The 26290-nt window shown below is 42.3% G+C and overlaps 4 protein-coding genes across 5 annotated transcripts; 2 read left to right on the top strand and 2 right to left on the bottom strand.

Moving 5' to 3' along the window:
- Positions 1–846: 846 nt before the first annotated feature.
- LOC137611821 (cullin-3-like) lies at positions 847–14381 on the top strand. Its single transcript, XM_068339927.1, has 16 exons — positions 847–1167; positions 4589–4786; positions 4872–4985; positions 7111–7271; positions 7489–7603; positions 7691–7919; positions 8078–8223; positions 8311–8487; positions 8560–8730; positions 8861–8968; positions 9099–9223; positions 9305–9401; positions 12391–12525; positions 12681–12867; positions 13680–13825; positions 13928–14381. The coding sequence occupies exons 1-16, from the start codon at positions 1108–1110 to the stop codon at positions 14057–14059; spliced, it is 2301 nt and encodes a 766-aa protein (XP_068196028.1). The 5' UTR covers positions 847–1107; the 3' UTR covers positions 14060–14381.
- Positions 14382–14576: 195 nt separating this feature from the next.
- dhrs12lb (dehydrogenase/reductase (SDR family) member 12-like b) lies at positions 14577–17864 on the bottom strand. Its single transcript, XM_068339929.1, has 10 exons — positions 17300–17864; positions 16797–16930; positions 16644–16726; positions 16478–16573; positions 16322–16403; positions 16179–16240; positions 15953–16057; positions 15725–15815; positions 15250–15387; positions 14577–15130 (listed from the first exon to the last, which is right to left on the bottom strand). The coding sequence occupies exons 1-10, from the start codon at positions 17353–17355 to the stop codon at positions 14964–14966; spliced, it is 1014 nt and encodes a 337-aa protein (XP_068196030.1). The 5' UTR covers positions 17356–17864; the 3' UTR covers positions 14577–14963.
- Positions 17865–17921: 57 nt separating this feature from the next.
- ap1s3b (adaptor related protein complex 1 subunit sigma 3b) lies at positions 17922–22187 on the top strand. Of its 2 annotated transcripts, XM_068339930.1 has the most exons (6): positions 17922–18075; positions 19850–20028; positions 20182–20290; positions 20432–20569; positions 21261–21322; positions 21505–22187. In XM_068339930.1, the coding sequence occupies exons 1-5, from the start codon at positions 18073–18075 to the stop codon at positions 21300–21302; spliced, it is 471 nt and encodes a 156-aa protein (XP_068196031.1). In that variant the 5' UTR covers positions 17922–18072; the 3' UTR covers positions 21303–21322; positions 21505–22187. The 2 variants fall into 2 exon arrangements, with proteins under 2 accessions (XP_068196031.1, XP_068196032.1); XM_068339931.1 differs by lacking the exon at positions 21261–21322 and having other exon boundaries at positions 17923–18075.
- A 142-nt stretch (positions 22188–22329) lies between these two features.
- On the bottom strand, positions 22330–25622 carry scg2b (secretogranin II b). Its single transcript, XM_068339928.1, has 2 exons — positions 25541–25622; positions 22330–25020 (listed from the first exon to the last, which is right to left on the bottom strand). Exon 2 carries the CDS (start codon positions 25001–25003, stop codon positions 23189–23191), a length of 1815 nt encoding a protein of 604 aa, XP_068196029.1. The 5' UTR covers positions 25004–25020; positions 25541–25622; the 3' UTR covers positions 22330–23188.
- Positions 25623–26290: the final 668 nt, after the last annotated feature.

Raw genomic sequence — 26290 nt, 5'->3', positions numbered from 1 at the left:
AGATGGGACGTGTCGTAGATTGGATGCCTGTCGCAGAGATGCAGGCAAGGTGGGAATTTGTGTGACCATCACCATGGACAGTGGACAGAGGATTATCCAGTTGATCAGCGCCATGCAGTGGGAAATCAGAAAGCTGAAGCTGGAGAACATGGGTCTGAGGAGGAGAACTGGAACTAATCTCAGGAAGAATGCAACAGTTCCCATCATGCTACCCAAAACTAGAGGTAGACTAACTATAATTATGACAACTGGGAAATCCAACAAGTGTTGAAGAAACATATTTAAGTGACACAGAAATATCCTCATTGAACTGCAATGTAAATATGATTGTTTAGTATTGTTATATTATTAATTCCATGTACAGTACCTTTTTTTAAAACACCAATATACTCAAATGTTATTGTCTACAGCGTCATTGTTAACTCATCTACCTTGTTGTTCTTTGTCTCATTCAGAGAGTGTCATCATGACGGTCAGGAGATATTCGATCTTCCAGCCATTGGTCAATTATCGCAAACTGCAGATGAACACTAATAAAAGTGAGCGGCGGATTGAATTAAAACAAAAATGATAATTAGTTTGGTGGCGATCATAAACTGACTCCAACTCAGTGGTAAATAACCTTTATCTACATCACTAAATAAAGTATTTTTCTGACCTCCGTCTCAGTTCTTGTTAAAAATGTTTTTAATACTCATAGCCTTTGTCAAACTATTGAGATCAATTGTTTTGACGTCGGTAGGTTTGTCCAACCTGTGGAACACACCTGCTGCTGGAGGAGGAACTCTCGCGAGATTTCAGCTTTGCGCAGTGGAGTGAAGCTTTCCGTCATCACCGCACAGAAACTGTTAGCCAAGGAAAACACCAGGAGCGTGTGACAAGATCATAACAGACATACCTTCATTCATTCATCTTCCACTGCTTGTTTGGGAAACCAGGTCGATACAAATCGAGCTGATTTTCAAAGGGGAGGCCACTGAGTTTTTGCTTTGATGGTCACTTCGATCGGATAGTAAAAAGTCATCAGATCATCAAGGATCAAAAATAGCAGCTGCCTTCCATGTAGTCTTCAAGTCAACTTCTAAAAGAAAGTCGTTCGCACTCATCATGTCCAACCTCAAAGGCGGCACCAAGAAGGACACTAAGATGAGGATTCGAGCCTTCCCTGTAAGTCTGTCTGTGTGGGATTTGAACCGCAAACCGTGAGAATAACGGGGATGACAGGTCTGTAAGCTAGCTAGCTACTGCTTGTCTGATGGCTGGGCAGAATAACACTGTCAGTTGGAAATGGCTGTCGTCTATGTGAAATACCCTGTGATTATAAAGCAATGTTAACACGTCGGGTTTATCTATCAGTCGGTCATTTGGTATGTGAGCTAACAGTAGCGTAGGAAAGGACATTTAGCTACATGCTACCAAATAGTAGCGAGCTAAGTAGCAGGCCTGAACATGCTAGCTGCCAGCATAGCTCCTCAGTCGCCTCACGTCGTTACGTTGTGCTGACGACTGGAGTCCTGGTCCTGGTGACGGCGACCCAGTGACCCACCTCTTGTTCTGCTCCACGGTCATGACTGGTGCCGGCAGCAACCTGTGATCACCGTGCTGAAATACACCAACACTCACTCACTTGTCTTTTTTGTGGAAAGTGCAATTTTTTGTCAATGTCACTCATGCTTTGCCCCATCTTTGATTTACTTGATATTGTAGAATATGTTTGTGGGATGAAATAGCTATCGGTCAATCGATTCGTTTGTTTGTGTGTAAACGTGTTTTGTTCAGGGATAACCTCTAAAACCGTTCACTAATAAGTGTTTTAACTTTCACCAAGCTGTGGAAGTCAAAGGTGGGCTGAGAGCTTGTCACTCCCTGATGCTCATATTTGGGATGTCCAGTTTGGCAGCAATCAAACATTCATTCAGTCATTCATTCATTTTCACTAACCACTTCATCTGCCTGCGTTGGGAGCTGGAGCCTATCCCAGCCGACTGGGGGCATGAGGCAGGGTACACTCTGGGTTCGACGCCAGTGCACTGCGGAGCCACATGTAGAGGACACACAGACAAACAAGCATACACACACACACACACACACACTCACTCACACCTATGAACAGTTTGGAAAGCTCAATCCACCCGAAGTGCATGTTTTAGTTTTCCAAATTGTCAGTAGGTGTGAGTGCAATTTGTTAATAAGGTGTGTAGTGAATTATTTGCTTTAATCCAGCCAGTAGCAGTTACTCATGATGATTAAAGAGTCATCAACACAACTTATAATATTGCACCTTGTTTTTTGGCATTTACCTTCAATATTGATTGCCGCAACAATACTGCCTCACCACACTTCTCAAGTTGCTGAATTGTATGTTTCTTCCATAATGTTTAATGCTGACAGACTAATTTTAAGTAAACTTTTCTTCTATTATTACTAGCAGCAATAAAGAGACAACATGATTTAGTATTAGTCTTATACCATCTATAGCTGTATCCAGCTTCTTCAATGCTATTTTGTCATTTCGAGTCCACACAATTGACAGAAATTATATCAACTTGTTGATATTCAACGCAGTTATATGAGCCAGGCTGAATGCACGCTCCTAGTGGAGGCTAGAGTGGGGATTAACTACTACTACAACTAGTACAAACATCATTTTGTGTCTTTCGGTTAAACAAAGCTAACTACTCCTGTGCTGCATTGAGTGCATTGATGAAATTACAGTTACACTTTAAGAAATGTTACTTAATTTCTGTTAGATCAGTCCAGGGATCACTTGACATCACTTACATTTTATTAGAGAAGTTTATTTAATTTAATTTTATTTCATATACTATATAACATGTCAAACTCAAGGCCCGGGGTGCAAATATGGCCCGCCACATCATTTTATGAGAGAGCATAAAAGGTCAGCGTGTCAAAAAATAAATAGGTCAAAAGTGTGTTTTGACCAAAACTACATTTCCCACAATGCAGTAATGAACTCTTGACAAAAACATTTTGAACAAAGTTAATGTCCTAATTTGTGTTTGATGCTATTTTTCTTTATTCACTTGGATAATTTGATCTTTGATTGATGGAGTTCTGTGGGTTTCATAACTTGACAAAAGGATTTATGTTATAACAGAGCAACAAGCACACATATTTTTTAGCTCCCCGTGACCCGCTGCGGCGGATACAGTGGCAGAAAATGAATGAACGAAAAAGTATAGTAATCCCTCGTTAGTTGCGATGTATGCGTTCCAGGACCAGTCGCAAAAAATGAAATTCCGCTATATAGCGACAAACTATGCATTTTATTATCTACGGTAATTTAAACGTTTATAAACCCTCCCCATACTGGTATGAACCAACCTATATCTGTATTACCTTTCCCACACTCTTATAGACTGTTAAAGCACTTTTGTATCAAAGAGATTAAACAGCCATGTATTAACAACACTTGTTAATACATGGAAGTACGCTGCATCCCGTTAGTCTCAGAACACAGCGCACTTATGGATGCTGTCAGCCAATAGAATGCGCATATGGTACCATGTCACTAGCATAAAAATATGCTATGTAGTGAAGCCGTGTATCTTGAAGCGCGAATAAGCAAGGGATTACTGTAGTTACATTTTTTAAAATTACATTGACTTACATTTAGTTACATTTATAAGTTACATCTGGCCCTTTGAGGACAGCCATTACGCTGATGTGGCCCTCAGTCAAAATGACTTTGACACCCCTGTATTATATTAATCCCCGAAAGGAAATTAGTTAGTTTTACACTCTTTCACGCTATTATTAGTCATGCATTAGTCATTTTCATTTTCATATTACCACCGCTACATCCGCCGCAGCGGGTCACGGGGAGCTGGAGCCTATCCCAGTGGCTTAAGGGGTGAGGCGGGGGACACTCCGGGCACGACGCCAGTGCACTGCGGAGCCACACACAAAGACATACAACCACTCACACACACACTCACTCCTACGGGCAATTTGGGACCGGTCAATCACCCTGAAGCGCATGCTTTTGGAGGTGGGAGGAAGCCGGAGAACCCGGAGAGAACCCACGCAGACACGGGTATATATATATATATAATATATATAGTGTGTACAGGCCTGTAGGCATGAAGTGTGGGGAAGGTAGAGTGACGGGCAGCTCCTCCTCCTAGTGTGCCCTAATGAGCAACCAGTAAAGGGGACGATGCCTTGCTCAAGGGCGCCTCGGCAGTGCTCGGAAGCTGAGCTGACCCCTCCCACTGTCAGCTCACAGTCCAAGGTGGCTGGGCGGGAGCGGGAATCAAACTGCCCTCTACCACTGAGCCACTGCCACCCCTCAAATAAAGTTAGGGGGGTGGCCGTGAACATGGCTTGTTAACATGGCTGTTTCATCTCAAATCCAATGCTTTACTTTGAAAGTCCTCAAGCAAACATTCGTTCTTTCAAAAGATAACTCCTCATTGCTTATGAATCTAAAAGACAGTAGGAAAGGTGCTCCAACAACACTTGTTGCCACCCACATGTACTATTATAAAAATAATAATCTTGACAATCTTCGTTTTATACAATGTGGAAATATGTCAACACACCTTTATCCTGCTGTGCTTCCTAGACAACAATGGATGAGAAGTATGTGAACAACATCTGGGACCTTCTGAAGAATGCCATTCAAGAGATCCAGCGGAAGAATAATAGCGGGTTAAGCTTTGAGGAGCTGTACAGGAATGCCTACACGATGGTGCTCCACAAACATGGAGAAAAGCTGTACACAGGTCTGAGGGAGGTTGTCAGTGAGCATCTCAACAACAAAGTAAAATATACTTTACTCTTTGATTTAAGTTCTTTTAACCATTCAGCAAAAAATGAAGTTTATTTATTTGTTTGTTTGGTTACAGGTACGGGAGGATGTTCTTAACTCTTTACACAATAACTTTCTGCAAACACTGAATCAGGCATGGAATGACCATCAAACCGCCATGGTTATGATCAGAGACATTCTCATGTACATGGTAGGTCCACATGTTTCACACACATTTTATATAATGAAATTGTTTTGCAGATGAATTACTCTCTTGTTGCTGGAAAAGACCAGAGCTTCTGTTTTTGTTATTGTGAGCGCATTTGTCTCTGCAGGGGAGATTTCATCCTTGTTCTCTGTCATTAGTAAGTTTGTGCTTTTAAAGAATGGCCTTGCAAACATTCAGCGACATACACATATTATTCTAGACTTTGTGAGGTGCTTTTTTATTTGTTAGCCTTACAATAGGCCACCTCTGATGTTATATTCACGTGTTTGTCAGGCATGTCATAGAATTTGTGGTTTTACCTCAGCAGGTGGCAGTGCACAAGGGTTTGCACGTATGTGTTTGTTAAGATTGCCGCAACGTAAGGCTAAAGAATGACAGACTGCAGCAGCACTTCCTGGGGTTCTTTTGTGAAAATTTTCCCACAGTGGGACAAATAAAGGCTTATCTTATCTTAGTGCACATTCCATTTTTCTGTGCTCATCTCACCTGGTGCAGTGAATCCTCTGTTGTTTCACCGGACCCACCTGATCTATGTGAAGAGTTGGCTATCTGCTTGATGACCGCCAGAAGAGAGCCAGACATGACACTTGTTACTGTGTTACTTGGCTTTTCCCAGCAGTTTATTTACCTTGTTATCTTTAAAAGAAATGAAATTTGTTTTTCTAGGAGAGGCATTGCATTAAATGTTAATGGACTAGTCATTAATGAAAATCCCTGGACATGGCTGAGGTTGAAGACACTGTTCCAGGCATTGACTACTTTCCAGCAACTAGACCTGACAATATCCGGTGCAAAGAGCACCAATGCGTTATTCAGTAGGAAGAGCGGGCAGGCATGGAGGAAGTATGAGCTAGCAGGATGGTGGGAATGGGGCAGAAAGGAGCCTGGACTAAATGGGAGAATGTTCTTCAACAAAAAAGCACCTGGTCCAACATCTGCAAAGCAGACTTCCAACACATCAGGTTTTCAGTCCAGACTGTTTATAACGTCCTTCCAAATCCAGCAATCCTACACATCTGGGGTAAAACTGAAGACACATTCCTGTCCCTGTTGCCCTGGACGAAGATCCCTGGAACATTTAGTAAGTAGTCTCCCAAAAGCCCTTGGAGAAGGACGCTATCACTGGCCACAAAACCAGGTGCTTAGGGCAGTTGCTGACAGCATAGCCACTGCTAGCAACACCAGAAAGGGCCACTTCATACCTAGTACTATCAGTTTCCATAGAGCTGGATAAAAACCCAACATACAATCACGTGCGAAGTCTGGCCTCTTCACCACTGCCACCGACTGGCAACTGGAAGTGGATCTGGGTAGGCATCTGAAGTTCCCTTCCAGGATTACATCAACGAGGCCTCATCCATATATGATTAATTCTGATAATTCTGGAGCTTGCTGTGCCCTGGGACGAGCGCATGGATGAGGCCAATAAGAGGGAGCGTACCAAGTACCAGGAGCTGGTGGAAGAGTGCAAGAGGCAAGGTTGAAAAACAGTCTGCGAGCCCCTGGAAGTGGGCTGTCTGTGATTCACAGGGCGTTCACTCTGTAGAGTTTTCACACAGTTTGGACTCATCGGGGCGTCAAAATGGAAAGAAATTACATCCACAACTGAAGCCACAGAGAAAGCCACAAGATGGCATTTGATGAAGAAGGCAGAATTTTTGTTAAACGTTGCTGGGACACAGGCCAGGGACTGATCACCCTGACCGCATCACCTAGGTGAGGGGGTCTGATGTTGAAAGACTCGAAACTTCCAATGACCTAAGGCACTGATGATGTGTCCCAATGCATCCATGAGATGTCTTTCACCTGCTTTTAAATGCATTTTTCTACTAAATGAAAGATGCTGTCAATTAAAACCCTCGTAAAACCTGTCTTGTACCAGAAGGAATTGCAAAAATATAATTTGACACTGATGAGGATATAAACACTTGACATGTAAATGGGGTGGTGGATGATACCTTTCATCTTTCAGACTATGGGCAAAGCTTATAGAAGAATTTCAACTGCATTTTAAACTTCCCTTAAAATCTTTTGATGTACATACAGTAACATTAGTGTTCTTGAATCAGTTTGATTCCTTATCACCTCATTCTTTCTGCCCTCTCAGGACCGGGTCTATGTTCAACAAAACAACGTGGAAAATGTCTACAACCTTGGCCTTATCATATTCAGGGACCAGGTCGTGCGCTACGGCTGCATTCAAGACCACCTGCAAACGACGTTACTCGACATGATAGCTTGTGAGAGGAAAGGAGAGGTTGTTGACAGGTATGAAGGAAGACTATTTCACTAAAGATCATTGTAACTGTGGGCCTGCTAAAGAAACGCTCTAAGGTTTGGTTTGAAAATTAGAGGTCACGCCTCCGTGCTTCAAGGTGTCTGTCCTTGGATGATTGGTTATGTTTGTAGCTCTTGTTAAATAGATTCAGGAAAATGCTTAATGATTGTAGATTTGGAACCTCACTTTATTAAACATTCATTGAAGGGGGGCCATCAGAAATGCCTGCCAGATGCTGATGATTCTTGGCCTGGATGGCAGGTCTGTGTATGAAGAAGATTTTGAGTGTCCTTTCTTAAATATGTCAGGAGAATTCTTTCAGGTAAGTCTGCGCTACTTTCCCAATGCCTTTGTGTTTTCCACACATCTGATACTGTGTCCCATAACACCGCAATATCTGCTCCTTCAGATGGAGAGCCAAAAGTTCCTTGCGGAAAACAGTGCCAGCGTCTACATAAAGAAGGTAGAGGCCAGAATTAATGAAGAGATCGAGCGAGTCTTGCATTGCCTGGACAAGTCTACACAGGAGCCCATTGTCATTGTGGTGGAAAGGGAGCTGATTTCTAAACACATGAAGAACATTGTGGAGATGGAGAATTCTGGCCTCCTCCATATGCTCAAGAATGGCAAGACAGGAGGTAAATTCTTTACCTAAATATTATTTCCCCTTCCAGTTACCTGTCATTGTGAAATAAGATGCAGTTACAACGAGCAATTACAAGTGAGGCATTTATAGTAATTTTCCTTAACGACTTTCCTTAATGTTTTCTGTTTGTTTTGTCCCATACCACCCCAGACCTGGCATGCATGTACATGTTGTTCAGCCGTGTGCCATATGGCCTGAAAACCATGTGTGAGTGCATGAGCTCTTACTTGAGAGAGCAAGGCAAAGCTCTGGTGTCGGACGAGGGAGAAGGCAAGAATCCTGTTGACTATATTCAGGTAGGCTTGGCTCTGCTTTCTTTGTAAATGAAAGGGAAATGTTTCATCACAGATGACATCACCTATTTGTAATTTTCTCCTGGACAGAGCCTGCTAGACCTCAAGACACGATTTGATCGTTTCCTCATTGAGTCCTTCAACAATGATAGACTTTTCAAACAAACCATCGCAGGAGACTTTGAATATTTTCTTAACCTCAACTCCCGCTCACCGGAATATCTGTCTCTTTTTATTGATGACAAGCTCAAGAAGGGCGTCAAAGGGGTAAGTGGCATCCTTAGTACTCGGCAACAGTCCAAAGAAGTTAAACAAAGCAGTCCTGTCTTCTTTCACCAGTTGACGGAACAAGAGGTGGAAACGATCCTTGATAAGGCCATGGTGTTGTTCAGGTTTATGCAAGAGAAGGATGTGTTTGAAAGGTACTACAAGCAGCACTTGGGCCGCAGACTGCTCAGCAACAAGAGTGTCTCAGACGACTCGGAGAAGAACATGATCTCCAAGCTCAAGGTAAAATATACATATTCATATCTCTTGTGACTGTTGTGTCACGTCTTGCTTGCTGAAGTTGTCTTAGTGTCACTGTTTCAAAAACCTTCGTCAGCACTTTCAGCTGTTGTATGTTCCTTTGCCCCCATAGACAGAATGTGGCTGTCAGTTTACCTCAAAACTGGAGGGAATGTTCAGAGACATGAGCATCTCCAACACTACAATGGATGAGTTCAGACAACACATGCATACGACAGGGGTAAGGCAACCAGACACCCTCTCAAAAAACAAGACAGTGTTTTGACGAGAAGTCCTCATGAACTCAAATTCAGTACGCATATCACTGTCTGTCAGATGAAGTTAAAAAAAAAAACATTTATCTCTTCAAGGCATCTCTGAGTGGTGTGGACCTCACAGTAAAAGTCCTTACTACTGGCTACTGGCCTACACAGTCAGCAACACCTAAATGTACAATCCCTGCCGCTCCGAGCCACGCCTTCGAAGTCTTTAGACGGTAATTCTCCAAAACTGATAAAAGCATAATGACGGTGAATTTAGTTCTCTGTGGTTTCTAAAGATGACTCTTCTTCCACAGGTTTTACCTCGCAAAGCACAGTGGTAGACAGCTCACACTTCAACACCACATGGGTGGGGCAGACCTGAATGCAACTTTCTATGGCACTATTAAAAAGGTTATATATGCTTTTTTATTTTTAATACTGTATGACACAATGGTATTTTTTAGGATTGACTGCCCCATCTACAATGGTATGAAAAAGTTTGGGCACCCATGACAGTTTTCACTATTTTCATATATAAATCATTAGGTGTTTGGATAAGCAACTTCATTTTGATTTATCAAAAAAAGATGGACACAGCAATATTTCAGCAGTAAAGCTAGGTTTGATGGACTAACAGAAGACATGCAATATGCATAAAAACAAAATTAGACACTTGGAAAAATTTAGACGCCCCAACAGAAAAAAAATTACATCAATATTTAGTAGTGCCTTCTTTTTCAAAAATAACAGCTTCTACACACTTCCTATAACTTTCAATGAGTTTCTGGATTCTGGATTGGGGTATTTTGGACTATTCCTCTTCACAAAAATCTCCAGTTCATTTAGGTGTTATTGTCACCTAGCATGGACGGCCCGTTTTAGATTTTCACAGTATTTCAATGATATTCAGGTCTGGGGATTGGGATGGCCATCCCAGAACAGTGTACTTGCTCCTTTGCATGAATGCCACAGTAGATGAGCAGGGTTTGGGTCGTTGTGTTATTGAAATGTCCAGCCTTAGCAAAGTTTCAGCTTTGTTATTGGTTGTTGAACATTGTTATCAAGAATCTGCTAATATTGAGAGGAATCCATGTGACCCTCAACTTTACCAAGATTCCCAGTACCAGGACTGGCCACACAGCCCCACAACATGACAGCTTTATGTTTTAAAATTTGTCAAAGATGTGAAAACATCATGTTATATCTTTTATATCCGACAGTGTGAGCCAAAATTTAAACATTTCCTTTGACAGCATGCAATATTAAGAATATGTAATTTTCTAATATTGTATTTTGTTTTTGTGGTATGTGTAAAAACAGAACCCAGATGTTGTGTGTGTTTCTACCAAATTTCATTGTGGTTAGAAAGTGTTTTTCTAGGTATGCTGTGTTCTTATGCTGCCATGCGTAACATCCCTTGTTATGACCAAATAACTCAGTCGTTGTTTCATTAGTCCACTGGACTTTATTCCAATTGATCTCAGGCAATTCTGTTGGTGATGTGTGAGCAGAAAAGGCTTCTTCTGCATCACTCTCCCGTGCAGCTTGTCCTTGTGCAAAGTGGCTGAATTGTTAAAGAATTAAAATTCAATTCAGATATGTACAATATAAACAATATATATATATGTAACAATATATATGTGCAATGGGTAATACATTTATAAAGACCATAGACATTGTAAAAACTAAAGATATCAAGGACCTTCATATTGTGGCGTCATTATGTGTGTTGGTATGAAGAGTATAACAGTGCAAAAATAATGGTGTAAACATAAACAGGTATGCAGTTACAAGTAAACACAGAAACTGAAGAGAAGTTGGAAGTTGACAGCTTTGGGAACAAAGGTAGCTTTCCTCCTCTGTGTCCTGCACAAGGGAGACAATGTTGTGAGGGGAGCCACTCAAAGGAGGAGTGTAGAGCGTGTGAGGAGTCCTGCAGGATTTTATTTGTCAGCCGGAGTGTTTGTTGCTCATGTATGGAGGAGAGGGATCTAGTTGGAAGTCCAGTGATCTTAGAACAGACTTTTGTGATCCTCTCCAGGCGGTTTCTATTATGTAAGCTGACAGAGTGGACCCAGCAAGTTATGGAGAAGGTGGAGAGGCTTTCAATGAAGGAGTAATATAGAGCCAGTAGATTGTTTTTGCTGACTTCTAAGGAATTGAGTTTTCTGAGGAGGTACTGAAGCTGATAACATTTCCTGAGGATATCCTTTGTGTTGGAGGCTTCCAATTATCAAAAATAGTGTCCGGATATTTGTACTCCTCCACATGCTCCACTGGTTTCCAATGAATCGAGGTGGTGGATTGAGCGGCCAACTCCCTCTGCTGTTAGACAAGGTCACCACCACCTCTTTGGTTTTGCTCACATTCAGCTCAAGGCACGAGCTGTCACACCATGTCGCAAACTGCTGTAAAGCTAGTCCATGATGCTGTGAGGAACCTGAGAGCAGCGATAGAACTGTGTCATCAGCGTACTTCAACAGGTGACACTGAGGCTGGGCGGATCTGCAGTCATCGGTGTAGAGGATGAAGAGCAGAGGTGAGAGCATGCAGCCCTGAGAGTAGCCAGTCGAGGTGTGTCGGAGTTTGGAGAGCTTGTTGTTGACTCAAACTCTCTGTTACCTGTTGATTAGAAAGTCCAGACTCCACGGAATTGGTTATCTAAACCAGCGGTACTTAACCTTTTTTGTGCCACGGACAGGTTTCATCTTACACATTGTTTTCACAGACCGGCCTTCGTTTGCTCGAAAATCATTAATAACATCAGGACAGCTGTAGTCTAATAATAAATCACTGAAGTGGTCTTAAGTCAAATGCAGACATCAACAGACAATAAACAACCTTTTTTTCATAAATTGATAATCAACATCTCAACATCAATTTTAAAAAGAAAGTCCTTTTTAATAAAAAATAATTATGCAGTATTAAAAAACTCGACTCAAGTGACTGCGCTGATGAGGTTTATTTTGAAATATGGTGATTTGCAATTAGCGCATTCAGTGTAGGAGAAATATTGATAATTTCTTTATAAACATGTCAATCAAATAATAATGACAATTAGTGGGAGCTCTGAGTTTGTTTCTCTGCAATGAGCTGGTCCCATCTAGGGGTAACGGGAGACAATGACACCTTAAGTGTGTTCCGGATGATTTATTATTAGACTACGGACGGCTGCGTCATGAACAATCATCGATCAAATCACCAGTCTGTGAAAATAATTGTCTTGTATGAAACCAGTTTGTGGTGCAAAAAAAAGGTTGGGTTATTGATGACTGATTATTGTATCCACCAGTTTTTGGAAAAGAAATCAAAATGAAGTTGCTGATCCAAACACCCAATGATTTATTAATAAAAATAATGGAAATCGTCAGGGATGTAAACTGCTGTAATTCGCTTGCAGGAGGATGGTTCAGAAGTGGGTGTTGGAGGCGCACAGGTGACCAGCTCGAACACCCGGAAGCACATACTGCAGGTCTCCACCTTCCAGATGACCGTCCTCATGCTCTTCAATAGCAGAGACAAGTGTACTTATGAGGTGAGCACGAGCTGAAGCTCCTCTATCTGGATAACTTATCCTCACTCCTCCTTCAGATGCTGATTGTTTTGCTGAAGTTATTTTTGTTTATTGCATTACTGGCTTAAATTATTCTTGTGTAACGCAGTCTTGGCTTCTTTCAAACCCATCTACAGGAGATCCAGCAAGAGACTGATATTCCTGAAAGGGAGTTGGTGCGAGTATTGCAGTCTTTTGCCTGTGGCAAGCCTACACAGAGAGTTCTCACCAAAGAGCCAAAGTCCAAGGAAATTGAGAGCGGACATGTGTTTACAGTCAATGATCAGTTTACTTCCAAACTGCACAGAGTTAAAATACAAACAGGTGGGTAAAGCTTTGTTTTATGGAACTTCAGTTCACAGAGATCCAAATTGTGTTAAATTATGGAGGAACAATGTCCCAGAACTGAGACCTGATTTTTGATCTTGATTCGGACTGGACATTTTGTTGATCTCTCGTAACCCAAATCACCTGCAAAAATTCACCTGAATTACGTTCACAGAATTTACTTTACTCTAAGGTTATACATACAACATACACTTTGGGAATGTCTCCTTGTTCCATGTTTTTGAAACAACATTTCCCGTCACTTGTCAAATACGTTTTCTTTAACTATTCCTGTGTCAGTAACTACATTACTCCTGACTTCTGACAATTCCTGGATACCAGAAAACACTTATCCTTAAACACCATGGCGCATTGGGTACTGCTGTTGCATCGGGGACTGGATTAAAATGAAAAAGTTTAGACCAATGAGAATGCTCGTAGCATTTCACTTCCCAAATTCACAGAGAGCACACCAGAAGGAATCAAAGAAGAAGGCAATACAGAAGTTAGCTGAACTTGCTGCAAACAAGAGGAAGTTGTCAACTAGAAATAATATTTATAAATTGTAAACAGTGTAAATAATAATATGACATATCTAGAAAACAATTCCTGAACTGAAGAGAGATGTCGTCTTCTCAGAATCCCTCTTATGAGAACAAGAGTGAAACAGTGACTGAATACATTTTCAAAATATTAAATTATTTTTTGATTAATATGCTGGCCTTTTTTTAACTCACTGATTAGTCATTAATAGTTAAGCTGAAAAAAAAAATCCTGTTGCCTTCCCTGTCTCTGCCCCATATACCTAGTTGCTGCTAAACAAGAAGAGTCGGACCCTGAAAGGAAAGAAACACGGCAGAAAGTGGATGATGACAGGAAGCATGAGATCGAGGCAGCGATTGTTCGCATCATGAAGTCAAGGAAGAAAATGCAGCACAATGTCTTGGTGGCAGAGGTAAAGAACCTATGTGATTGATCCTTTAACTTAAAAATAATTGTCTACCCATCACTGAATGAAGGTGCCATTGTCTTACATGTTGTATATTTGCGTCTGCAGGTAACCCAGCAGCTCCGCGCACGTTTTCTTCCAAGCCCAGTGGTAATCAAAAAGCGTATAGAAGGACTAATAGAAAGAGAATACTTGGCAAGGACGTCAGAGGATCGTAAAGTTTATACGTACGTCGCATAGAAGAGGAACTATGGATAAGACTGGATGCAGAGGATTTTTTTTTTTGAACTGCTGGAACACATGGACTGGAAGTTTCTTTCAAAGACATACTGGGAGCCTTAATCTATGGTTTTCTCCAGCTACTGTGAATTCTTCCTTCCAACAAAAAGCAAACATTTATTAGGAACATTAGGTTATGTTGGCCCACTGTGGTGGTGTGCTCAAGTTGCAGCTCTAGGTAATTATAATGATAAATTACTAGATAAATTTTAACTGAGTTCCAGTTTTAAAATGGATGAATCTAGCTTCAAGCTTTTCAACCCTTGTAGAGATCAATCTTACAAAGAATCCCTTGGGAAAATGTGAACGCACCACATTATTTTTGTTTGAATACTGTATAAAAATGTAGTCAAGACAACAAATGTGGATTATTATAAGACAGAAATAAAAATGAGTATTGATACTCCGTAGTTTTTCACAGAAATGCTTTACTCATTGTGATTTTCATATATAGTATAAGTCTTAATATTTTGAGACCACATGAAAATGTTTTTTTTTACTTTAAACTGGATTTTACATTTACCCTAATATTTAAGTTGTATGTAAACATTTTAACATCTTTTAAATGTACCTGCGCTTCAAACCTTTATCCAAAGTATCTTCCATGGGTGCCTCAAGTTAAAAATCATTGTCACTTAGAGATGACTTCTGCAAACAGTAGCTAAATATTATCAAAAGGAGGCCAATTGCCTTCTATTTTACTCTTGAATGATAGATACATTTTGAGATCACATATCAGGTGGTGCTGAGCTATGTCTCTTCATAACACTGCTAAATGGATTGAAGAATGACAAGACTAAACATGACAGTTATGCCAGCCTCTTCAGAACCTAATCCTCTCATGGATCAACAACTCTAGTGTAATTCAGACAGACTGAGGTTCGGAGGAGTTCTGGGTTGCATTCTGCTGTGCGTCAGATTGTGATTGAATGTTTCTGGCCAGAGTCTCAAGCTGATCCGTGAAGCGACGAATCTCTTCTGCAGAGCTCTGAGTCCAGGCCATAGGTAGGTGGGCAGGAACAGGCCTACGATCTGTAGAGCAGTCAAACGAGTGATTCCAGAGAATGTGGTGACTCGATTCATATCAGAATACAATAAATGGAGCTCATCCACATGTAGCCAAAGAACAGGTTAGTCATCATGCTGCTCACCCTGAAAAAACTGTCCACTGTGTGTTTTGCCAGCAGCTTCAGACACGGCCAACCACACGACGGTGTCAGCTCCTTGCTCAGCAGTCCGTAGCCTCTCCCCCATTGTCTGGTGGAACTGAGGCATCGAGGTAGAAACAGCTGGAATAAAACAGGATCAGTCTCTTTATGCTGGGTTAATGTTAACAAAGAGCGGCCTGTTGTCGTTTAAAAATTAAATGGAAGCAAAGATTTACACTGCAGACAGAAGAGTCAGGAATAATGGACAAGTTCACTTCAAGTAAAACCTCTGATCACAGAAGAGATAAATATATCCATTTTCACTTATCAAGAAAGGTGAACATGATGGAGAGAACAGCGGCATGAATACAGAGTCAATTAAACGTTATTTTCAAGCTAAATTTTTTTTTTTTTATAAAAGGAAAATACAAAATAAAAATATCAGTTTTCAATCAAGAGTTAATATATCGGTCAGTACCTGGTGTGTCGACCCAGCCTGGATGCATCGCAGAAAAGTGTATGTCTGGGTTTTCTTTGGCCCACTGCTGTGTCAGCACCACCTGCTGTCTCTGTGCGGAAACATCAACAGCGCTCAGTGGTGCAGCATATTCCACTTGCATTTATATTTAATGTATTTTTTTTCTATGCATATTATACAGACAAATCCAACCCCAGGGAGACAAATAGAGTTAATAGTTTTGATTACCTTATTCTGGGCGTAAACCATGACACCATCAAAGGAGCTCCGCTCAAATTGCAAATCATCAACTTTTAGTTTCTGGACCAGCATGCCCCCAGAAGACACAGTGATCTAGTATTCAGGGAGAAGAGATCCACACTGCATTTAAACAACTGTCTCTCGAGTGTACACAAGAATCGGAATGATGCCATCCACAGCGTGTTGATGTGTATTTGTGTGGTAATGTTCGTACCACCCTGGGATCCTGACTCTTCTGGAGAAGTGGTACGAGACCTTTAGTGAGAAGGTACAACCCTAAAGAGACGGAGTCACAGGTTTAACAACATCACATATGCAGCATCATGGCAGTGTGTGACCCTCAGAATGAGGTCTCACCCATGGTGTTGGTGGCGAAGTTCATCTCTAGTCCCTCTGCATTTACGGATCTACTGTGCGCCATACAACCTGCATTGTTAATCTGACACAAGGAAATGACCATCAGCTCCGATAACCAAGGTGAGATGAAGATTAAAGGAGAGGTGGGACACCTACCAACACATTCAAGGATGCATGCTGATTCCTAAAGGCCGTGGCAAACTCCCAGACTTTGCGTGTCTCTGACATGTCCAAAATATGGACGTGTATCTCCTGCAGCAATCAGATGAGGATCATGCTCTTACTCATTAACCATGAGATGTGGACAGAGTTCATCACTTACTGTGTTTCCAGACTGCTTGATAATGTCCTCCTTGGCCTCTTCTGCTTTATCTTTGTTTCGACACACCATGTGGACTGTCCCACCTGGAAACACAGACGTGAGGCTTCAACATAAGTAAGAAGTATGATAAAGACGACTGATCCTGACATTCACCTTTCTTTGCTATGGCAATGGCCGTCGCCCTGCCAATTCCACTGTTGGCCCCGGTGATCATGAAGGACTTCCCCGCGGTGGACACATCCAATGCTTGGGGATCGAAGTCTTTCGATGCCACCTCGTAACCCCTCCTAAGGGCACAGAGAAGCTAAACATGAGCTAAAAGTTAAAGGCTGTTCTTGTTTTGATGACAGAATCACAGGATGGTGACATAATGTGGCAGCGGTGGAGTCAAGTGCTGTAGATGTCAACATCTGCTCACAATGGAACTATTGTAACTGCACAGAAGACCAGTGTGTGCGATGTGAGAGTCAAACAGTGATCAGAACCTACATATTCATTAGTTTGCAGTTTTAAGGACATAATATAATATAATCCTATATTTAGACATAAAAATCAAGATTCTATGTCGAACTATCAGTGACTTTAATACTCAAAGAATCCTCGGATAACATGTCTCATAAATAAGATGTAAGAAAAGGATTCAATAAGTGACTGACCTTGTGTATTGGTTGATTCCTTTCATAAACCAAACGGTGTTCCGATACAGAGACATGTCTGACAGAAAACAACAACAACAACAACAACAACAACAACAACAACAACAACAAGAAGCCCAGAAGAGTCCACAGCTCGTCGGTCCCTGTCGAACACTGTCAGGAACCAGTGTTACATGAATCCGGAAGCGAGGGGCGCTTTATGCAATCCGCCCATAAAAGATGTTTCGTAATTATTTTTTTTTTTTACCGCTAACATTGATGTTATTTTCACTGCCTTGTGATTATTCGTCGGTTTGGCATCAAAAGAGATTTCCATGAAATCAGATCTTTTAAAGGACCATTCTCCTCTGTTGAAGCAGCCCTTAGATCTTTTGAAGCAGGCGGCTACGAGGAGCGCCTCCTGCTCTCCACGGACTCCGCGTGAAAATAACACTCAAGCTCGACAGTTAAAACAGCATTGGTTAGAATTTAAACAGCTCATTCATTAAAAGGCGTCCTTTTGTCACGTGATCGGTCAGAAAACGTCCCATAGGCTGAAAACTAAACACGATCCAACAAATCCAGTCGGTCGCGCGGTTTGCTGACGACTCCGGGACAGGCCGCTCCTCCTGCCGAGGGGGGCGGAGTTAACTAACTTTCCTCCCTTGTGTCGGTGTTGGATGACGGATAGGTTATGTTCTCGGTACCAGTTGACCCCATTGTAACCAGTTAAATTTCACCAAGCCGTGTTTTAGAGTAGCGCTTGCGAACGTATTTGGTGGGGCAGCATCAAAATGGTGAGTGTTTGGTGTTTTTTTTTCAGCTCGACTCCGAGGCGGTTCCACCTGTCGCACCTGTCGGCGCTGGCAGGTAGCTAAAGCTAGGCGCTACCCAACTTCCTTCACGTCTTGACCTTTTTTTTTTTTTTTTAATTCCTTGTTAGGCTTCCGTCGGTAGCTGCGTCTGGTTTCTGCTGTCAACTTTTAAGGGACAGTTTTAAGTGTTTAAATTATTTAATGTATATTAGAGAGAGATTTATGAGAGAGATTTGAGAGTGAGGTGTGTACCAACCCCCACCACAACAGAACAGGTTTCATCACTCCGAGCCCTGCCCTGCTCTAGACTAATACATTGAGGTCACACACACACACACACACACACACACAACACAATGTCAGTGATGTTTGTCTTTTTGAATTGTTATTTGTCTTCTGCTATCTATGACCTAAATTGGTTTCGTCATGACGTTTTCACTTGGTGATATTCAAATGATGTCTGACGTCATCTATGTAAAGGCGATCGGGTTTGACCAAAAAAAAAAAAAAAAAAAGGCCTGGACTTTTTTTATTTATTTATTTTTCCTTGCGCGAAGCCATAGTCTTATTAACCTTTAATGGTTATTTAAAATGTGCTTAGTAACATAAAAAGAGATGTAGAAAAATCAACATTAAATTTCTGCAAGGGGTTTGTCACTCTTTTATCTTCAAAGGATGCACTATTGGTGGAATGGTGAGTATTTATCACCATGGCAACTTATCCGGTGCATTGCTCTGTCTGGTCACGGTGCCCTGCAGTGGCATTTTTTTTTAAATTTTATTTTGCAGATGTCAATCTTTTTATCCCGGTATGTCAGTTCATCAAAGCAGCGATCATTTGAGATGGTCTCGGTACACGTGTCCTCGCTTCTTACGCTGTTTAACTTCCTCACTCCTCACAAACTTCACCTCCTCTGGTGGGGAATTGTCACATATATAGATGTTCAACCTATTTCAAAGTACTGCAACCGTTTGTTTGTTTTTTTGTTCTCATGGATAAAAGATCTCAATAAGTCTTTTTCTATGACCGCAGCAGAACAGAGAGAGAAATCTAATATGAGCTAGAACTCACACTTCTTTGTTTCCACTGGTTTATTTGCTCTGGATCCATACTTCAGTCGAGTTGTTTCAGTGCAGGTGTATCTTGGATTTTCCAAGTCTAGTCAGTTTTGTTTACCCTGCGTAGGAAATTTTTTCTTAGGCTCAGCGTTGCTGCATTTGGATATTTTCCAACTTTCAGACAACACAGCAATCCACTCTTGACATTCTTGTTAAAGGTGACAGAAGAAGGAAGTAATGTTTTTTTTAAAAGACTCTTGAAGCAGAAAAGCTTGTACTCAGAATGGAAATCAATGTTTCTACAGCCTGGAAATCTTACATTTCGCACTGAGATGTCGAGACACAAAAATATGTCCAGCTGTTTCATCTAGAGAAGGACAACCTCAGCAAAATGACACTCCATCCAGCCTTTCAGCCCATCGTCCATCAACAGTTAGAGGAAGGCTTAAAGGTGGTGTGGGAATCAATTCCCTACTCGATATGCAGCGAAAGCTATTTGTGAAGCTGGGAAGCATCAGAAACCCAACTCCTTTAGATCTTTTTCAAAACCACAGATGCTTTGGCCTTCACATTCTGGTCTGCTTACTCCTTAAGTAACCATGACGGCAGATGACTACCCATTTGACGCTTCGCACTCCTGGTCCTGAAAATGCATCCCATTCGCTGCTCTAACCTGACTTTGTGTCTGTGTGTTTAGATGCGCTTCCTGCTGCTCTTCAGTCGCCAGGGTAAGCTGCGTCTGCAGAAGTGGTTCACGCCGACAGCGGAGCGTGAGAAGAAGAAAATCATCAGGGACATGACCTCCATGGTTTTGGCACGGCACCCACGCTCCTGCAACTTTCTGCATTGGAAAGACCTGAAGATTATTTACAAAAGGTAGGAACTGCCCTCGCATATTTCTTTAACAAGTCTGAATTGATCTACTTCTTAAACAATAGACCCTCAGGGCTCCACCTGATGCATATATAAAAGAAATATATCTCCCACAAATATTTCTATCAACTGTGCATCATCTGTGTTTCTCCTCAGGTATGCTAGCCTCTATTTCTGCTTGGCCATAGAGAACCAGGAGAACGAGCTGTTAGCCCTGGAGATCATCCATCGCTACGTGGAGCTGCTGGACAAATACTTTGGCAATGTATTTCAACGTGTTTAACTTAACTTTTGTTCAATATGCTGCCGTAGCCTGAAGCCTAGTCGTTCCGTCACGTTATCTGAAATCACAAGTGCATCGGATGGTTTCTGTTACACAAATAACCACCGTCGTACCTCCTCCCAGGTGTGCGAGTTGGATATAATCTTTAACTTTGAGAAGGCCTATTTTATCCTGGATGAGTTTGTAATGGGAGGTGAAATACAGGAAACCTCCAAAGAGACTGTGAATCGCTGCATCGACGCCTCAGACATGTTGCAAGAGGTGAGACGCTCTTGGCTTCATACACGGCACGACACAAAGTGTCACAAGGAGCATGTAACTTTTGTTGCATGCCTCAGGCATGAAAAAGCAACATGTTGTTGTTGTTGTTGTTTTTTTTTGACCTGCTTAGGTTCTGAAATCGGTTCTTTTATAAATTTTTACTTAACAATCCTTAGCATGAATGCTGCATAAACTCTAGGATGGGGACTTGTATCAGTGCTTCTGTTTCAGTGTGTAGTCAGTGTAATGATAAGTTTAATTAACGGTGGTGCTGCGGAGTCCCTGGTGTGCCTTCTTGACTTTCCTGTAGCTGACAGACTTGTGTACATGCGCCGTTACCCCCCTTTTTGTTTTGATCGATTTTTGTTTTTGTGTTGCTGTTTTTTTCTTAACTCTTCCCCCTTTCTACATCCTCCCCCCGCCCCCCTCCTCCCCTCATCTCTCTTTTTCTTACTGTCTGCCAGCGTTGTTGCGAGTGAGAGACAGATTTCCCTGGAACATGACATAGGTTTAGTGTTTGGGCTGATGCTTCCCTCTCACCCTGTAGAATCATGGCTCTGTGTGGTACAGTAGTTAGCTGGGTGTGTGAATCTGTGCTTCTGGGTAGTGCTGACTAACACCTTTTAATCTAGAGTTGGATTGTGTGTGCAGTGTAGTAGCCTCCCATTCATTTTGACCATTATCGCTTCAGGATGACAACAGTGATTGGTATGAGGTGGAGCTGTTTGGATGACCTTGAATATGGACAGAAAGGTTAGATGCTCTGCTTGTGTTAGTTAACTAATGTTAGTGTGCTCAGCATTCAATAGCGGGTGGTGTGTGTGTGTGTGTGTGTGTGTGTGTGTGTGTGTGTGTGTGTGTGTGTGTGTGTGTGTGTGTGTGTGTGTTTGTAAAAGTCTAACAACTGTTGCTGTTTTCTGCATTTTTTTTTTCAGACCATGGAGGAGTACATGAGCAAACCTGCATTTTAACCCACAAGGAAAAAAAAAAAAAAAAGACTGGAACATCAAGAAGGAATACAGGAAGTAATTGTCCTGTGCGTGAATCCATTTTTCTAACTATGAAAATGGAATTTGCTTTGATTCTGTTGCACATTTTCTAAAAGAAGAGTCGGGCTCATTTAAGGAACGCTTGCCCTTCGTTTGTTTGCAGTCGTCTGCTCAAGGAGGAGGAAAAGGAGGAAGAGGAGTTTGGTTGTTTTTACATGGACTGCTCTTTTGAAATGGACACGAAGTAGTAATCAAGGGATAGGGTAGCACTAGAACCATGAAGTGATTTTCCTTTTATGAATTGCATATCAATGGAAGTAAATGCTTTCCTTGTAAAAAAAAAAAAAAACACACAAAAAAAAACCACCCAGGGATTAATTTTGGGAAAAGCGTGCAACTCTAAAAACAAAAAACAAAACAAAAAAGAATTTGCCTCTATTACATATTTTATAAGGGATTGTTTTGGTGTTTTGTATTCTGAAAATGGAACATCTAAGTTTGGGTTGTGATTATTTTTGTGTGTGTGGGTGGGACCAGCCGTCTTTTTTTAAAGAGACTGCTCTAGTGTAGGTGTGAATGTCATGCTTTTTATAAAATCTGAATTTAGGATTAAAATATTTTGATACACAGTTTCCTCCGACTTATCGCTCTTGACAATAACAACTCATTTGGTTTCTTGGTCGTGGAACAAAAACCAGTGACACTATAGAATCACCACGATTAAAAGACAGGAACTCGACTTGACAGGTTTTTTAGCGGTTGGTGTGATTTTAATAAATCAACATAACTCGGCAGGAAGAAAAATATTACCGCTGATGCTTTATTTATCTGTGACTCATCATACATTATTGAACATGTACAAAATGGTTTTAAAAATGAGCATACATAGCACAACCACTGGTAGGCCAACGATACAGAGCTTCGCAGTATGAAAAGGTTGGAAGGCAGGTGACGGTCTGATATTTTTACTTGGACATAGTCATCCATAATATAACATTAAATCCACTTACCCTGAATATATCAAGCGTTATGACAACACTCCCTTCAGCCTATCTTCCTGCCCCAACCAAAACCCCACAACCCTACTTCCATCATTCTGCTATATGCTTGTGTTCTATAGGCCCAGTTGACATTAAACTTTATAATTCACTGATATATTCACATGTGGGATAAAATCATTTGCCATAGATGGAAAACAAGCGTTTTTACTGTTACTCACTTGATTATAGTTGAAAATATAGGCATTTTTTCTGCTTTTACAAACACTATTAAAGAAAACTCCAAGAACATCACAAAATCTTAATATGGGTTCCACTGTGGTTCAACTTTAATCGATGTATTTATAGGCAATTTAAGTGACAAACGTGCTCAAAGGATGCCGTGTTATTCTTGCGCATCTTTAATCTTCTAAGATGATATAATAGTTGTAGAATTGTTGCAGCAAACAGGGACTTCTTTTAAAAACATACGTTAAGACTAAATAGTTCATTTTCTTTAAGGTGATATTAGTAATGCCAGCTATAGTTCATATAACAGATTTTTTTAAAACTAGATCACATCCACCAAACTTAATTTTTGAGACTGTATAAATACTATATTCATGACTTCTTGCATCCTGCTGGAAATCCGGCTACATCCCGGCCGCTATCTTTTCACGGTGCTCCGTTTCCTCTCCCTCCTTGACGATCTGTGGGGCGGATGTGTTGGCCATCATCTCCTCCTTCACCTGCATCTCTGTGGGATTAACTTTCTCCTCTGTGGCCATCTGGACTTCCCTCTTGGCCACTGGCCTCTTTTCATCGTCGGCTTGCCCCAGATAGTCTTTCAGGGCGCGCTCATACAGCTCATAGGGGAACTGCCCTTTCAGCTGTGCCTGCGTGTCCCGCTTGGTGATGGTGTTGGGGTACTCTGTAAGGATTTTAGCCGCCAGGTAGGTGGTCACCTCGTCCTCTACATCTCCATCGTCTTCGTCGTCATCGGCACCATCGGCATTGGCCTGACGTTTCAGGGGCATTTTGTTGAGCTCGGATAAAAAGAGGTTCTCCCTGCGCCCGGACGGAGGAGGTATTTTCATTGGACCTGCATTTGCAGCAGGATTGGATGCTACTGGGATTATGCTGGAGGATGAAGAGGTCTTCAGTGGTCTCTGCACCACAGGGTACTGGTTGCTGATAGTTTCCACACCGATGATGTCTAAAAAGTCCTCTCTGTCCATGTCCTCCGGGGCGGACTTACTCTTCAGAGGCAGTTTGCGGCTGAAGTACCTGATCTTGGGGTTCTGGCTGGTCGTGAAGCGAGCCGAGGCTTGGGGGTCGCGATGGAGCTTCCTGAGCTCCTCGGTCAGCAGCATGTCGATGAGGTCCTGTGGAGGGACGTGGAGCTTCAAGGAGAGCTCCAGCAACTCCTTCACTGTTCGGGGATCCACAATGGAGGGGCGGATCAGTCTTTTTCTCTGCTCTCCGGTGTTATCTCTCTTCTGCGTCTGGTCACTCATCTCCAGGACTTTCAGTAGGTAGTAATCTACCAGTTTAGTGTCATCATCTGCATCCTCTTGGTTCAGGCTCGCCCGACGTTGCATCTCCTCCCTCTCAGCTTCTTCCTGGTCACCAAGCGCCCGATCCATTTCTTCGTGACTCCTGTTGACCATCTCCTCCGTCTCCTCCCTCTCCTCCATCGGGACCCATTCCTCTCCTCCGGCGACATCCTCGTAGGCCTGATTTCTCAGAGGGAATCCTACCTCTTCCCCATCGTCATCGTCCCCAAAAACATTTCTCTTTTGGCCAGAGACTGTGGGTATCCTCCCCAGCTCGTCAAAGATGGAGCGTAAATTGGCCAGGCTCTGGGGCGTGTACTGCTCATCCAGATCCTCTGTGGCCCTCTTGGCAGCATCTGTGTTCTCCTCATCTTCAAACATCAGCGGGTATTTCTTGTGGGGTCTGGGGAAATTGCCATAATCTGCCGGTGGGTTTGGGGAGACTTCGGTCTCTTTGGTGCGGTGTCGGTGCGTGCGGCGGTCGTTCCGGGGTACCGATGCGGGACTGAGTTTTGTGTCTTTTCCTGCCTGATCCTGGAGAGACTTGAGCAGGGCTTTCATCAGTTGCTCGGCGGGATTGTCCTGCCTCTGTAAGCTGGGTGCGGGCTGACTGTCCCCTGGACCCTCGTCCTGCTGCGAGGCGAGCTGAAGCAGGACCCTGAACTTGTCCACTTCGTCGTAATCCACAGGTTCAGGTCGGCCCCCGCTCCGCTGCTTCAGGTTCTCAATGTACTCAAGGGCTTTGATCAAGTCGGAGCTGGATGGGTAAGCGGCCGGCTGCCCCTCGGTGTTCCCGCCTCGGAGCCTGTAGTGGCGCGGGAGAGACGCGGCCAGCACGGCGCATCCATGGAGGAGGACGGCGAGCAGGACCACGGCTCCCCCCGTGGGCAACTTGTGATGGAAATGCAGCATTACAGGCTATTTGTTACCTGCAATCAAAAACAAAAACAACGAAAATTTATTTAAAGAGAAGCATGAAAAAAAAAAAACCCACAGAAGAAGCTAAACCAAACCGAGGCTTTCTTCATTTACACTAAAACTTACTCGAAAGCACCTGAAATAAAAGCGAGTGATCGTGTTGTGATGTGGGATCGTCTTCCTATCCGACTCGGTAATGATGCCATTCTGTGCTTTGTGCGAGGAGACATTCACACCTATGAATGAGTCACTCCTCGCGTTGTTATTGGCAACCCCATCCCATTTCATCCGATCAGCAAACCGTCTTGTGGTTATTTCACTAATATATAAAACTAACCATTCTGCCTTCACTGCTTTTCGGTTCTGTCTCTCCCATAAACCGATAAACGCCATTATTATTATTATTATTATTATTATTATTATTATTTATTATACGTCAACGAGAAGCGAATGTAAAAAGAATACACCCTAGACAAACTTACTGATTAATGATGAGAACGAATTTTATTTAAAATAAAATATGCCTCTTACCTTTGGCGATGAAGCTCAGTCAATAGTGAATGTGTGCGTTTCTCCTCTCTCTGTGTCGGTCTGTGTTTTCAGCGCTCGGACAGCTCCCCTCGTTATATGAAGCAACACCTGACCACTGCGTCATCACCCAAATCACATCACACGCAATAGCCGCTCCTTAAAAAAAAAAAAACCTTGACTATAAATGATTCAGGTTCATTATAAAGCACACTAACAAACCTCGCTGTATTAAAATGTCGACACAAGTCTGGAAGCAAATGTTTTTGTCTCCTAAAATTTTTTTTTTACATACTAGAGAATTTTTATTAGCTGCAGAATTGTTCATTCAGAGACAGCATGCGCATGTTGTATGTCATTTTATATCAGATTTACGCCATAGACGTTGGATTTATATGTCAAAACATATTTTTTTCCATAAATATATAAATGAAACCGTACGTGTCCTTTTATGATGGCTTTCACACACACACACACACACACACACACACAAAAAAACAGTTTTGGTGCTGCCGTTTTGCCACTACTGCCGCCCTCCTCATGGCAGATGAAGAGTTAAACCCTGAGCGATGACTCACAGGCTAAAACCACCACGGAGTTGCTGTCGCAGTTCGGCGTCTCTCTTTCTCTCTCCTCCTCCTCCTTCTCCCTCTCTGACAAAGATGAACACCCTCCTGTCGGCTGGGGGCCAGAAACTCAAGCATTCCGCAGGTCGACCAGATAAGAGAGCCACACCTGCTACACCTACTACAC

Source organism: Antennarius striatus, chromosome 18, assembly GCF_040054535.1.
Source record: "Antennarius striatus isolate MH-2024 chromosome 18, ASM4005453v1, whole genome shotgun sequence".
In the NCBI taxonomy this organism is placed as follows: Eukaryota; Metazoa; Chordata; class Actinopteri; order Lophiiformes; family Antennariidae; genus Antennarius; species Antennarius striatus.
Note: the sequence above shows the minus strand (reverse complement) of the source record. Positions and strands in the feature narration are given on the sequence as shown.